Below are 13,605 nucleotides of genomic sequence, written 5' to 3'. Positions count from 1 at the left end.
TATCAGGGGTAAAGGAGTAGGTGTTTTGGACTTTTACACAGAAATGGCTTTATCCAGACAAATATCAAAGGTTTTTTAGTATTAGACCTAAAAATAAATGAGTGGAAAGTTATTATTTAATAAGAATTATTATACATTTATAACATATTGTCCTTAACTGATACTGTAGCTTTCTGATCATGCAACGACTATTTGATCAATTAAATGTCAGATTTCCAGAGCTTTGAGGAAAAGAGAAGAGTTTATTACTGGGAACTTTGCAACCAAAGGGAGCAAAAGGTCAACATTAAAATGTTACTGGAGAAAGGACAATTCACCTTGATGGCCTTGATATGTGGAATATAATTATTATGTATTATTATAAATTCTTACATGAAAAACTGTTGCCTTAATTTTGTTCAGTCCAGTGACAGAATGCTTTCTAAACTTAGAGTCGAGTGTGTTTTCTCATTCTCTTTTCTCAAGTGTGATATCTGTCACGTCGTGGAAACATTTAAAAAAAAAATGCTTATTTCTTATATTTTACTTATATTTTAACCTTGTCCAATCAGTGTATTTACCTATAGCGCCACCTGCTGCCCTTTCAAAGAGTGATTGCTTGTTATTTTCTCCTTGTGGTGGGTGTCCTTCAGTGATTTAAAGGCAATTCACCCCAAAAATCTGTCCTTATTTACTTACCTTCATGTTGTTTCAACCCTGTATGCTGTTATACTGTTATATATTAAAAGTAAAAAGTAGATTCACTTATGTAGCTCTTACAATAGTATTTTAAACGTCCAGTGACCACATTTCTTAATCTTAATTTTTTGCAGAAGATTGTTTTGTAGAAGCACCTAATGCACACATACACTCACCTAAAGGATTATTAGGAACACCATACTCATACTGTGTTTGACCCCCTTTCACCTTCAGAACTGCCTTAATTCTACGTGGCATTGATTCAACAAGGTGCTGAAAGCATTCTTTAGAAATGTTGGCCCATATTGATAGGATAGCATCTTGCAGTTGATGGAGATTTGTGGGATGCACATCCAGGGCACGAAGCTCCCGTTCCACCACATCCCAAAGATGCTCTATTGGGTTGAGATCTGGTGACTGTGGGGGCCATTTTAGTACAGTGAACTCATTGTCATGTTCAAGAAACCAATTTGATATGATTAGAGCTTTGTGACATGGTGCATTATCCTGCTGGAAGTAGCCATCAGAGGATGGGTACATGGTGGCCATAAAGGGATGGACATGGTCAGAAACAATATTCAGGTAGGCCGTGGCATTTAAACGATGCCCAATTGGCACTAAGGGGCCTAAAGTGTGCCAAGAAAACATCCCCCACACCATTACACCACCACCACCAGCCTGCACAGTGGTAACAAGGCATGATGGATCCATGTTCTCATTCTGTTTACGCCAAATTCTGACTCTACCATCTGAATGTCTCAACAGAAATCGAGACTCATCAGACCAGGCAACATTTTTCCAGTCTTCAACTGTCCAATTTTGGTGAGCTCTTGCAAATTGTAGCCTCTTTTTCCTATTTGTAGTGGAGATGATTGGTACCCGGTGGGGTCTTCTGCTGTTGTAGCCCATCCGCCTCAAGGTTGTGCGTGTTGTGGCTTCACAAATGCTTTGCTGCATACCTCGGTTGTAACGAGTGGTTATTTCAGGCAAAGTTGCTCTTCTATCAGCTTGAATCAGTCGGCCCATTCTCCTCTGACCTCTAGCATCAACAAGGCATTTTCGCCCACAGGACTGGATGTTTTTCCCTTTTCACACCATTCTTTGTAAACCCTAGAAATAGTTGTGCGTGAAAATCCCAGTAACTGAGCAGATTGTGAAACACTCAGACCGGCCCGTCTGGCACCAACAACCATGCCACGCTCAAAATTGCTTAAATCACCTTTCTTTCCCATTCTGACATTCAGTTTGGAGTTCAGGAGATTGTCTTGACCAGGACCACACCCCTAAATGCATTGAAGCAACTGCCATGTGATTGGTTGATTAGATAATTGCATTAATGAGAAATTGAACAGGTGTTCCTAATAATCCTTTAGGTGAGTGTACATTCTCCTCTCATTTTTTGCATCTGACACAACAGTTTTAATTCATGTTTCACCTTTGCGGTTTAAAAAAAAAAATCATAATTGTCACATCCTTTAAAAGAGCACCATAAACTATTAGGTTTTATTATGAAACTAACCATTTATCAAATTACAACAACATAACGTCAAACGCTCCGAGATAATGCAGCTGTGCAAAGAGGACGCTCTGAATTGATCGAGCAGGACATTTCATTTTACAAATGCAGCTTGCTTCCTTTCTTTCATCCTTTCCTCATTTTCTAAGAGGGTGGAGCAAGGACGCAAGGAAAGGAAGAAATGAAAAGAAATGAGATGCACCCTATGATGCATGCTTCTTTAGTGGAAGATTATCAGTGACAATGACTTAATTTCAGGCTGTTTGTCACACAAAGCTATTGTGCTATTACCTCGGAATGTTTGGAGACCAGTGAATCTGGATTACTTATAAGATACTTTTGCAGTGTTTTTGCAGTGTCTTATTTGGAGCTTGACAGTTGTGGTCATTTTGAACTGTCATTGTATGACTGGAGATTTGTTCTGAGGCATGTGCCGCAGACCTAAATAACATCATGTAGGTTTGGAACAACAAACCTACACAGATATAACAAACAGGTTTCGTTAGGTTCTGAGAATTTTGAGAATTAAAAAACAAAAACAAATTATGGATTACAGTATAATAGCACCATAAACATATTGTGCTATATTTTCTGTTTTATAAAGCCATACAAAAGCTCTGGGAAAGAACAGACTGAAATTTAGGTCATTATTCATTGAAATTCTTCCCCTCCACTGCAGCTCGCTCTCTCTCTCTCTCTCTCTCTCTCTCTCTCTCTCTCTCTCTCTCACTGTCTCTCTCTATAGAGAGAGAGAGAGCTTTGATATATTCAGCTTTAGTGTGTCAGTAGGAAATATAAATGTTAGACTAACAAACATTATTTTTGCAAATAGAAAATATTAGAATTAAAGAACATCGAGCCCTGCAACAGATGGCATTGCCCCCACAGAGACCCCCACTGAACATCATGTCTGTATGAGATTACATAAAGAGACAGAAGCAATTCAGACAGCCTAAATAGATCGGAGAACTGTGGTGAATTCTCCAAGAAGCTTGGAACATCCTGTCTGACAACAACCAAGAAAAACTGTGTCCAGGTGTAATTAGGAGAATTGGTGCTGTTTTAAAGGGAAAGGTGGTGACACCAAATATTGATTTAGCTTTTTGATATTTACTGGACTTTGTATGATATTGAGTGATAAATTAAAACTATTTATATCATTATTTTTTAAAACATTCTCACTATGCCTATTTTTTTTACAAGTGCCTAAAATTTTGCACAGTACTGTAATTATATATATATATATATATATATATATATATATATATATATATATATATATATATATATATATATATATATTAATAATGTATTAAAATACAAATTTTGTCCAGATGTTTGATTGATCTGTAATGAATTTGAGTGCATGTAACATTTCACCTTGAATCACTTACTGTATTTATTATATATTACGTAGCATCATCAACCTTTGTAAATCATAAATTAAATAACAAATTAATATACTTTTTAACTCATGGAATTCAGTTGAGATCCATTGTTTGCTGGAAATTACTGCATTTTGCAACTCAACAAATATTTAGCTCAGTATTAACAACATATGTTTGTGTCTAAGAACAAAGTGTGATTGTTAATTTAAGGTACTAGTTTGAGATCAAGTGCGGAATTAGGATAATTCAACTTTATTTAACTTTGCAATTGTATTTTATGTATTATTTATTTATGTATTTTATATTGCATAACATTCAGTAAACAGACGTTTGTATTTTTGAACAAATTCAGATTAGTAATTTAAAACTTCAAAATGAAGATTTTAGATATTTTATTCAGCTTTTATTTATTTATTTAAAAAAGTTGTTAACTAAAATAGTGGAAAATGTGTGTATTTGGAGTATAATATTCTGAATTCTACGCCTTGTAGGAACTCTTAATTTGAAGAGCTCGATGAAATGGTTGTGTCTCAAACACTTGTGAGCATCCTACCGAGACAGCGTTTAACAGGCGCTTGTAACGCGCCTGCGGTGCTCACAGTAATGTCTTAGTAGGCAGCTCACTAGTTGTCGAGACACGGCCTTTCAGACGCTGTTTTCGTCCCACAGTGCACGTAGCGAAGAATGTGAAAATACGCAATGTCTTCACTGTGCTTGAGTGGGTAGAGATGTAAATCCTGAAATAAAAATATAGCGAAACTTTGTCTGAGAAAGACCATCATTCATCTGTCTTGAGGTAAATATTTACTTTTTAATGATGTTTTCATCTTAATATGAGGTTATTTCCCAGCAGGGTTGTTTGTGAAACAGGAAGTATCTTACATGTATTTCTATTTTATGTATTTTTTTGTATAGAAGCAAGTTTTGTCGTTACTTTGCTCCTGTGTACTATGGTGGTACACACAGTATGAGGTTTAAATGGTGTTATTGGTGGCCACTGGTGACCTGATAAGTTCATTTTGGAAAGTTGTGAACAGTGTTCCGAGAATTGCCAACCTCGGCCATTACAGCGGTACAGCATGCCATATTATTAACAACAACAGTACTGATGTGCACTTTTTGTTGTGAGCACAATTGTCAGGCCAGTTCTCCGAAACATATCCAAAGTGTCATATTGATATATTCATTATCAGGAGGAAGTCTGTACTCAGGGGCGGGCAACCGAGCGACCCGGGACCCCATTTCAATATGTTTTGCTAACAAAAAACAAAAACATAAAATGTATTATAATTAATAATTTTTTTAATTAATCCTATCAGCTGTTATAGCCAAGTACATTAAAAATGTTTATTGAAATAAAAATCTAGTTAAAGATAATTAATGCATGTTTTCAAGTGTTTCCACAATACAGTGATTAAAAAAACTATATATATATATATTTATTTTTATTTATTAGTTTATTTTTTGTTAACAGGATGTGTAAAACCTACTACTTTGCTCTGTAACATTTTGGAATTCAGTTGTTATTTATTAATATTATAACTAGAGCTGTCAATCGACAAAACATTTTAATCGAATTAATTACATGGTGTCCCAATTAATTAATCGTGATTAATCGCATATACAAATATTTTCTGAAAGCCCCTCATATAACAATAATTCAATATATAATGTTTATACATATTTATATCAATATATAATTATACATAGTTATCTTTAAATATTAAAAAATTGTGTATACATACATATATACATATATATAAAAAAAAACAAATTTTCTGATAAATAAAATTCATTACATTACTGTAGCAGAAGAGTTCATCATTAATAAGACAATACAAAAAGCTGCTTTAGAATACAATTTATTGTTTACTACCATTTTATTGATCATAAGTCAATCATTGGCACACAGTTCACAGCAATCATTACACAAGTGAATTTGTCAATCAGTTGGAGATTTATTATGAGGGCTTGTTTAAGGACCCTTCAATTTACACCTGCGTCAGATATTTTTTTTATTAATGCTTACAAAACTTTTACATCTAGAGCCAAGAGGTATATTAAAACAAACAACATCAAAAAGGACAATAAATAAACTGTTTAAATAAAAATATCAAATTCTTGTTACTCAAAATGGAAATTGTTCTTAGGTATTGCTGAACCAAATCCAAAATAAATGAAAAAAATGTTCTGCCTACAGACCACAAAATGTACAGAATATATCGACGTCACAATTAAATCTATCTACAAGAATATAATTAGTGAGGTAGTACTTATAAATAAGTTTGAAGGAAATTTCTTTGATTTTATTTGGGATTAAATATTTATCGGGTAATTTCCAAATTTTTCACCATCTCAATCCAGCCACACCCTGCGTCAGACATGCTTGTGTAGTGTCTCGAGTGTGTTGCACCATAAACATAAAATGTTTAGTTCACTGTGTCAAGTTAAATATAGTTTAATACTCAATCTTTAAACACATCTTGAGATCCCTTAGATCACATTTGCGCTCCAAGTGTTTTGAACGCAAGAACGTAACGCATGTCTGTGTTCTGCTGCTGAGTGTTTTTCTTCACTGTATAAACTGTGTGTTGCTCATACAGCTGAAGTTTCACTTACTGCCCTCTGGAGTAAACAGGTGGTACTTCAAGCTTGCATTTCTCAGGAATCTTCCTTATTATGGTCCGAGGGCAATGCAATTAATTGTGTTAATTTTTTTAACGCGTTATTTTTTGTAAAATTAAGAGCAATGAATTAACCCGTTAAATCGACAGCCCTAATTATAACCCAACATTTATTTGTTGTTGTCCAGTTTGCCATTATAATATGATATAGTATTATTACTTGAGGATTTGTTGTATAAAATAGTAATATATCCCTTTCTTCTTTACTTTCATCTGATGCTTATATTCTGATGCTGAGGCTGTATTTTATGTAATCATTGTAGCCTAGGCAACATTCAGTTACAATATTACAGTAAACATACAAGGCACGGCAGCCCCTCAGCACACTATCGAGCATTTGAAAACAAAAAAACAACAACAAAAAAAAGCTGATACTTGTTGCAGAACAATCAGAAACATTTTTAAGTCAGCATGAAATGGAAGTATTGTGGATTATTTCCGAGTGAAACCGCTTATCGAATAAGAAAAAAAAATGTAGGGTAGGGATTTTAGTTTATCCATTGGTTGTTAGAAAATATTGGCGTTGCATTGAAGTGAACAGAAAAGTGAGAGTCTTCGCCCCATTATACACTGCAACAAAATATGTTTCTGATTTGTTTTTGTTTCGGCTTGTTTTCCAATATAAACATGTAAAACGCTTTTAAAACAACATAAATGTTTTTAGCAGCTGTACTCCAGAAGAAAAAATTGTTATCTGAGAATGTTGAATATAACATTAAAAATACAAATATTTAAAAATATCTAAAATCCTAAAAAAAAAGATGCATTCACCTAAGAAGCAGCATATATTACATATCAATATATAAGATAGTATATATACAATTATAGAAGATATTTATACTTGCTTTTAGGGAATAGATCTTGAATATAAGTATATTTTGTCTTTACTGCACTCGCAGAATATAACCAAGTGAAAAAATACACGTATATACAAAATACATTTATATATTTAGATACATCCTCTTAAAGCAAATCTAAATATCTTTGTTACTTGTTGCTTCTCAAGTAAATGCATCTTGTTTTAAGGATTTTTAGACCATTTTAAATGGAAAACAAGACAAAATCACTTGATAACAATATGATTTTTTGTAGTGAATTTCTTTACTGAATTAAACTTATAAAAAGTATTTTTCCCTTTAATTCAGTGAATGTCATTTAGAGATATTTTTAAAAGATGATTTTGTCCTCTTTATTGTCAGTAAACACGTTTAATACAGCCTTTTAAGTCGGGCACAGGCTGAATAATCGGTGAAGAGCTAATGAATAATCATTGCAATAATTGCCGAATAATCGTTCAAATAATCGTTAGATTAATCGATTATCAAAATAATCATTAGTTGCAGCCCTAGTTTGCAGTGGACACACACACACACACACACCCAACCATTAGGGATGTCCCGATACCACTTTTTCCACTTCCGATCCGATTCCGATATCGGAAATCTCAGTATTGGCCGATACCGATCCCGATCCGATACAGTGTTGTTTTTTTACATAATCAGTTTATAATATCTTTACAGTATTGTGTGGAAATAATTGGGTGTACTCTTTAATAGGCTATGTAAAGAAAAACAAACTGTTAACTACACATTATTTCAATATAAATGTATAGCTTAAGAAACACTTTATTATTAACTAGCATACTGGCACTCCCTGTGTTCTGATTACACACACCTGCATATCATTAGTGGCTAATCAATGACTGCATAAATAAATACCCTGCTTTCGCACGCGCTCACACACACACACACACACACACACACACACACACACACACACACACTCTCTCTCTCTCTCTCTCTCTCTCTCTCTCTCTCTCTCTCTCTCTCTCTCACACACACACACTCACTTTCTCACTCTGTGCCTGTTCTCATCGATAGTATTTCTGGGACTCCAGAACTTTCTACTATGTCAATCATGTGTCTTCATTATTGCCTGCATGCATGTATCATAAAATTGTTTTGAGTTATCTCTTTCATCATATCTATACACTGTCTGGATATTACTTACCTGCTGTTTGCCACTCTGCTTAACTGAATTTACTCACAAGATTTACATCACTGTTTCAATAAACCCTGCTACTGAGTTCATATCTCTGCCTCTCCGTGAGTCTCCCGTGACAGCTTTAACTTTTAAACCCTCACCCTTTTTATTCACAGTTTAATTCGCTTCTTATTTAAATTCTGGTTAAATGCACCTCCAGTGCCGTTCTAAGTCCATATTATAAGTGAACCGAACTGCTGAGCATCTACATCTGAGATGTTCGTTTGTAGCGCACAAATATTGTGCACGGGTGAAGGCTATAAATAGCCGTGCGCGTGTGTGTAAAAGCACCATTCACTACCGCGCTGAAGCTGCGCGTGCAAGAACATATATGTTTACTTATTAAACAGCCTATTGCAATTCACAGAGCTATCGCGTGGCTTCAAGTGGCTTTGAATAAAATGCACTAGTCATATGAACCGCTTTAATGGTGTTTTAACAGTTCTTTTATGTCATTTTTTAAGCTTGACAGTAACGAACATGACTAACACAGAGTATCGGATTTGGGTCGGGCTCGTCGGACCGATACCTGATCCGTCTAAAAACGTCAGTATCGAAGCGATACCGATCTAGGTATCGGATCGGGACATCCCTACCAACCACCATACTGCTCAAGTCAGAGATGGTTATTGGTGAAATTGAGCAGCGATCTCAACACATTTATGATCAAACTGATAACATAAACTCACGAGCATATCGCAGTCTTTGCTTACGAAGAGGCTGGAGCCGTTTGTGTTAAGGAACAATTGTTTTGAGGGAAAACGGATGAAAATACACCTTGCCATCTTCACCAACGTGCGATTTGATGCTACGCAAGTTTGTGGTATTGATAAGAAAGGGGCATGGGGACTATATGTATGAAGTAGTCCTACGTATGTCACCAGAGAGAAGTCGTTTCACCAGAAGATCGAGTTATTACATTTTGATTTAAGATTACAAGGTCAAAAAAATAAAACATGCATAGATGAATCATTCACAATAAGATCAGTAACATGCATTGAGAAAATAGGGTGAATTTTAATTTCATGCCGACTTTAAACATTTTAACAGTCCCCTCTTTGCAACCTGAGATTGTTCAAAACGTTACATCTGTGCTCAAAACAATCTAGACGCAGCGCAACGAATGAAACAGAACGCAGGTGTCTCGGCATGCATTCTTGAAACCGGATGCTCTTATTAACTCTTATTAAAACTGAGCTGTCCCGAACCCAGCGGCTTCTAAAGTGAACCGCTCTGAGAGCGCTGATAACAGCGTATTACCCAGAACAGCATGTCACCCCTCAAGCAGTTTTTGCGTAGCTTTCCTACTGGGGCAGGGTCCCCTCCGACATCCGGGGCCCCACACAATTGCATGGTTTGCTTGGTGGTTAAAGCCGCTACTGCCTATACAATTTTAAAAAGTCAATTTTGGTAGGCTGATGATTGGGAAACACCTCGTTTAAGGGTGTGTTCACCCAAAAATGATAATTATGTTATAATTTGCTCACATAAAACGTGTATGACTTTCTTCTGGTGAACACAAAAGAAGATGTTGGGCAGAATTTTAGGGCCTGACAGTTTCGGTTTCCTTTCACTTTCATTGAATGAAAAAATTGTAATTTCTCCACTTGCATTCTGTGGAAGAAAGAAAGTCGTATGAGAGTGAACTAACCATTCAAGACATGATGATAGGTGCTGGACTCAATGGAGAATGTCTAGACGAGGACGTTCGAGAAAATCCAAAGCAGGGACGTCCACAGGACAGTGTGAGGGTCCTGGCATCCATGTGTTTCTGTTCTGGACCAAAGAAGGCGAGCGCTGCCAGTCTTACAAGGAGGGCGAAGTGACGGCTGAGGACCTCACCATTAATGCAGCCAAGGCTGTGGGTAGGTTTGGTCAGGTTTATTTTTTAGAGTAATATTAACCAATTAGTAACATTTTAATAATTACTATGCTATATTATATAATATTAGGTGTATAATATATAGTAGGTAACATTTTAATAATTACTATGCTATATTATATAATATTAGGTTTATAATATATAGTAGTAAACCTATTATTACTATACTATCTTTTAAATGTATTTTTTATACTTTTATTTTCTGTTTGTCCTTTCAGTGTATTTTTATTCTTGTTAGTTTTCACTCTGATTGACTGTTAGAATTAGTAAAATGTTTTTCTCAGTTTTTTAGTTTTAGTAGATTTTGTAGTTTTAGTTCTTGTGTGTGTTAGGGCTGCCAAGTTAATGCAATAACTGATATAATTTAAATATTGTTAACAATGTTACATTTCTCAGGGCTGACTAGTGTTATAGTTATCTAGAGGCATTTTCATGTTTAATGAATGCAGGTTGTAGTAGTGCTGCAACTAATCGATAAAATTGAAAATAAAAATCATCAAACTGAATTTAAATATCGATTTGGCTAGTTGGTGCGGCAAATAGAGAAGCTCCGTCTGTGACGTCACTTTAAAGTAGTTAAAAATGCTTTTGCGTGATAACTCATTTAAAAAGTGACAGAGAAATTTTGAAGTGGAAGAAACAGACCCAAGTTGTCCAATGCACTTTATAAACACTTCAAAGTAGATTGTAATAAGCACACAGTTTGCTGTGGAGTGGTTGACACCACACAAATTGGGGCGGCTGTGCCTCAGTTGGTAGAGCGGGTTGGCGGTTCGATTCCCGGCCCACATGACTCCACATGCCGAAGTGCCCTTGGGCTATGACTTTTATAAGCGATCGGGGGTACGCTGTTTGCACCAGGGGCAAAAAAGCGGCCGAAAAATCCCATAGACTTAACATTGCGACAAACAAGACACTGAACCCCAAGTTGCTCCCAATGGCAGGCTAGCGCCTTGCATGGCAGCTCTGTCGCTATTGGTGTATGTGTGTGAATGGGTGATTGGGACACAGTGTAAAGCGCTTTGGTAACCTCTAAGGTTAAAAAAAGCGCTATATAAGTGCAGACCATTTACAAATTACATTTTACTGCTATTTTATGTTTTATATACTTGTATGAAATGTATGCATGTTTTGAATTTAAATTGAATGAATTCGTATTTCCATTTCGCTAAAAACACGCGTCCATCCATCCATCCATCCATCTTCAACCGCTTATCCGAAGTCGGGTCGCGGGGGCAGCTGCTCCAGCAGGGGGCCCCAAACTTCCCTATCCCGAGCCACATTAACCAGCTCTGACTGGGCTGACCCGAGGCGTTCCCAGGCCAGTGTGGAGATGTAATCTCTCCACCTAGTCCTGGGTCTTCCCGAGGCCTCCTCCCAGCTGGGCGTGCCTGAAACACCTCCCTAGGGAGGCGGCCAGGGGCATCCTTACCAGATGCCCAAACCACCTCAACTGACTCCTTTCAACGCAAAGGAGCAGCGGCTCTACTCCGAGCTCCTCACGGATGACTGAGCTCCTCACCCTATCTCTAAGGGAGAAGCCCGCCACCCTTCTGAGGAAGCCCATTTCGGCCGCTTGTACTTGCGTGACCTAGTTCTTTCGGTCATGACCCAACCTTCATGACCATAGGTGAGGGTAGGAGCGAAAATTGACCGGTAGATCGAGAGCTTTGCCTTTCGGCTCAGCTCTCTTTTACGTGACTAACGGTGCGATAGAGCGAGTGCAATACCGCCCCTGCTGCCCGATTCTCCGGCCAACCTCCCGCTCCATTGTCCCTCACTCGTGAACAAGACCCCGAGGTACTTGAACTCCTTCACTTGGGGCAAAACCTCATTCCCTACCTGGAGTACGCACTCCATCGGTTTCCTGCTGAGAACCATGGCCTTAGATTTAGAGGTGCTAATCCTCATCCCAGCTGCTTCACACTCGACTGCCAAGCGATCCAGTGAGAGCTGAAGGTCACGGACCGATGATGACATGAAGACAACATCATCTGCAAAAAGCAGCGATGAGATCCCCAGCCCACCGAACCGCACACCTTCCCCACCCGACTACGCCTCGATATCCTGTCCATGAATATCACAAACAGGATTGGTGACAAAGCGCAGCCTTGGCGGAGACCAACCCCACATGGAATGAACTTCGACTTTGTGCCGAGGACCCGGACACAGCCCTCGCTTTGGGCGTACAGGGATTGGATCAGCCCTAAGAAGGGACCCCCACCCCGTACTCCCGCAGCACCTCCCACAGTCTCTCCGGGGGACCCGGTCATACGCCTTCTCCAGATCCACAAAACACATGTAGACCGGATGGGCATACTCCCAGGCCCCTCCAGGATCCTTGCGAGAGTAAAGATCTGGTCCGTCGTTCCACGACCAGGGCCGAAAACCGCATTGTTCCTCTTCAATCTGAGGTTCGACAATCGGCCGAACCCTCCTCTCCAGCACCTTGGAGTAAACTTTACCAGGGAGGCTGAGAAGTGTGATACCCCTGTAGTTGGCACACACTCTCTGATCCCCCTTTTGAAGAGGGAACCACCACCCCGTTCTGCCACTCCTTAGGTACTGTCCCAGATTTCCACGCCAATGTTGAAGAGGCGTGTCATCCATGACACCCCTCCACATCCAGAGCTTTCAGCATTTCTGGTCGGATCTCATCAATTCCGGGGCTTTGCCACTGCGGAGTTGTTTGACTACCTCAGTGACCTCCCCAGGGAAATAGAATCTGATCCCCCATCATCCTCCGGCTCTGCCTCTACCATAGAGGGCGTGTTGGGATTTAGGAGTTCTTCAAAGTGTTCCTTCCACCGCCCAATAACCTCCTCGGTTGAGGTCAACAGCGTCCCATCTTTGCTGTATACAGCTTGAATGGTTCCCCGTTTCCCCCTCCTAAGGTGGCGGACGGTTTTCCAGAAGCACTTTGGTGCGGACCGAAAGTCCTTCTCCATGGCTTCTCCGAACTTTTCCCACACCCACAAAAACACGCGTCCATGTCAATCAAACTGTTCGCAATGGAGAAAGGAAACGCAGTAATTTTGATTAAACCGTGCTTTGCTTTTCAGTTATACCGCTATCTCAGTTTCAATGTAATCAAATGAGCTGCATTCCTGGATTTCAAACTGATGTCTCAGAGGTCAAAGTCTGCATGTTTTAAAGTGTTTTTGATGGTTTCCTCGTCATGAAGCACATACAATACAATGAGCACCGTTTGTACTATAACTAACTGTATATAATGCTGAATATAATGTATAATAATGCTAAGGGTCCTGATAGTGCTGTTAATGCCAAATGTAATATCTGATTTCACCAGTAAATTTATACTATGGCAAATATAATTTTACTGGATAAGCATATACCATTTAAATTGATTTTTAAAAACATGTAATCAGTGACAACTATTGTGAAACTTACAAT

At 38.2% G+C, this 13,605-nt stretch overlaps 1 protein-coding gene across 1 annotated transcript in view; it reads left to right on the top strand.

Moving 5' to 3' along the window:
- The first annotated feature begins 4,250 nt into the window (after window positions 1–4,250).
- Window positions 4,251–13,605, top strand: part of LOC127648027 (non-receptor tyrosine-protein kinase TYK2-like) — a 57,412-nt gene continuing 48,057 nt past the window's right edge. Inside the window, exons 1-2 of the mRNA XM_052132591.1 lie at window positions 4,251–4,378; window positions 9,981–10,174. Coding sequence (XP_051988551.1) covers window positions 10,000–10,174 — 175 coding nt within the window. The 5' untranslated portion in view covers window positions 4,251–4,378; window positions 9,981–9,999. The remainder of the gene's footprint in view (window positions 4,379–9,980; window positions 10,175–13,605) is intronic.

The sequence above is a fragment of the Xyrauchen texanus genome, chromosome 8, assembly GCF_025860055.1.
Source record: "Xyrauchen texanus isolate HMW12.3.18 chromosome 8, RBS_HiC_50CHRs, whole genome shotgun sequence".
Taxonomy (NCBI): domain Eukaryota; kingdom Metazoa; phylum Chordata; class Actinopteri; order Cypriniformes; family Catostomidae; genus Xyrauchen; species Xyrauchen texanus.
This window is presented reverse-complemented; position numbering and strand designations above follow the sequence as displayed.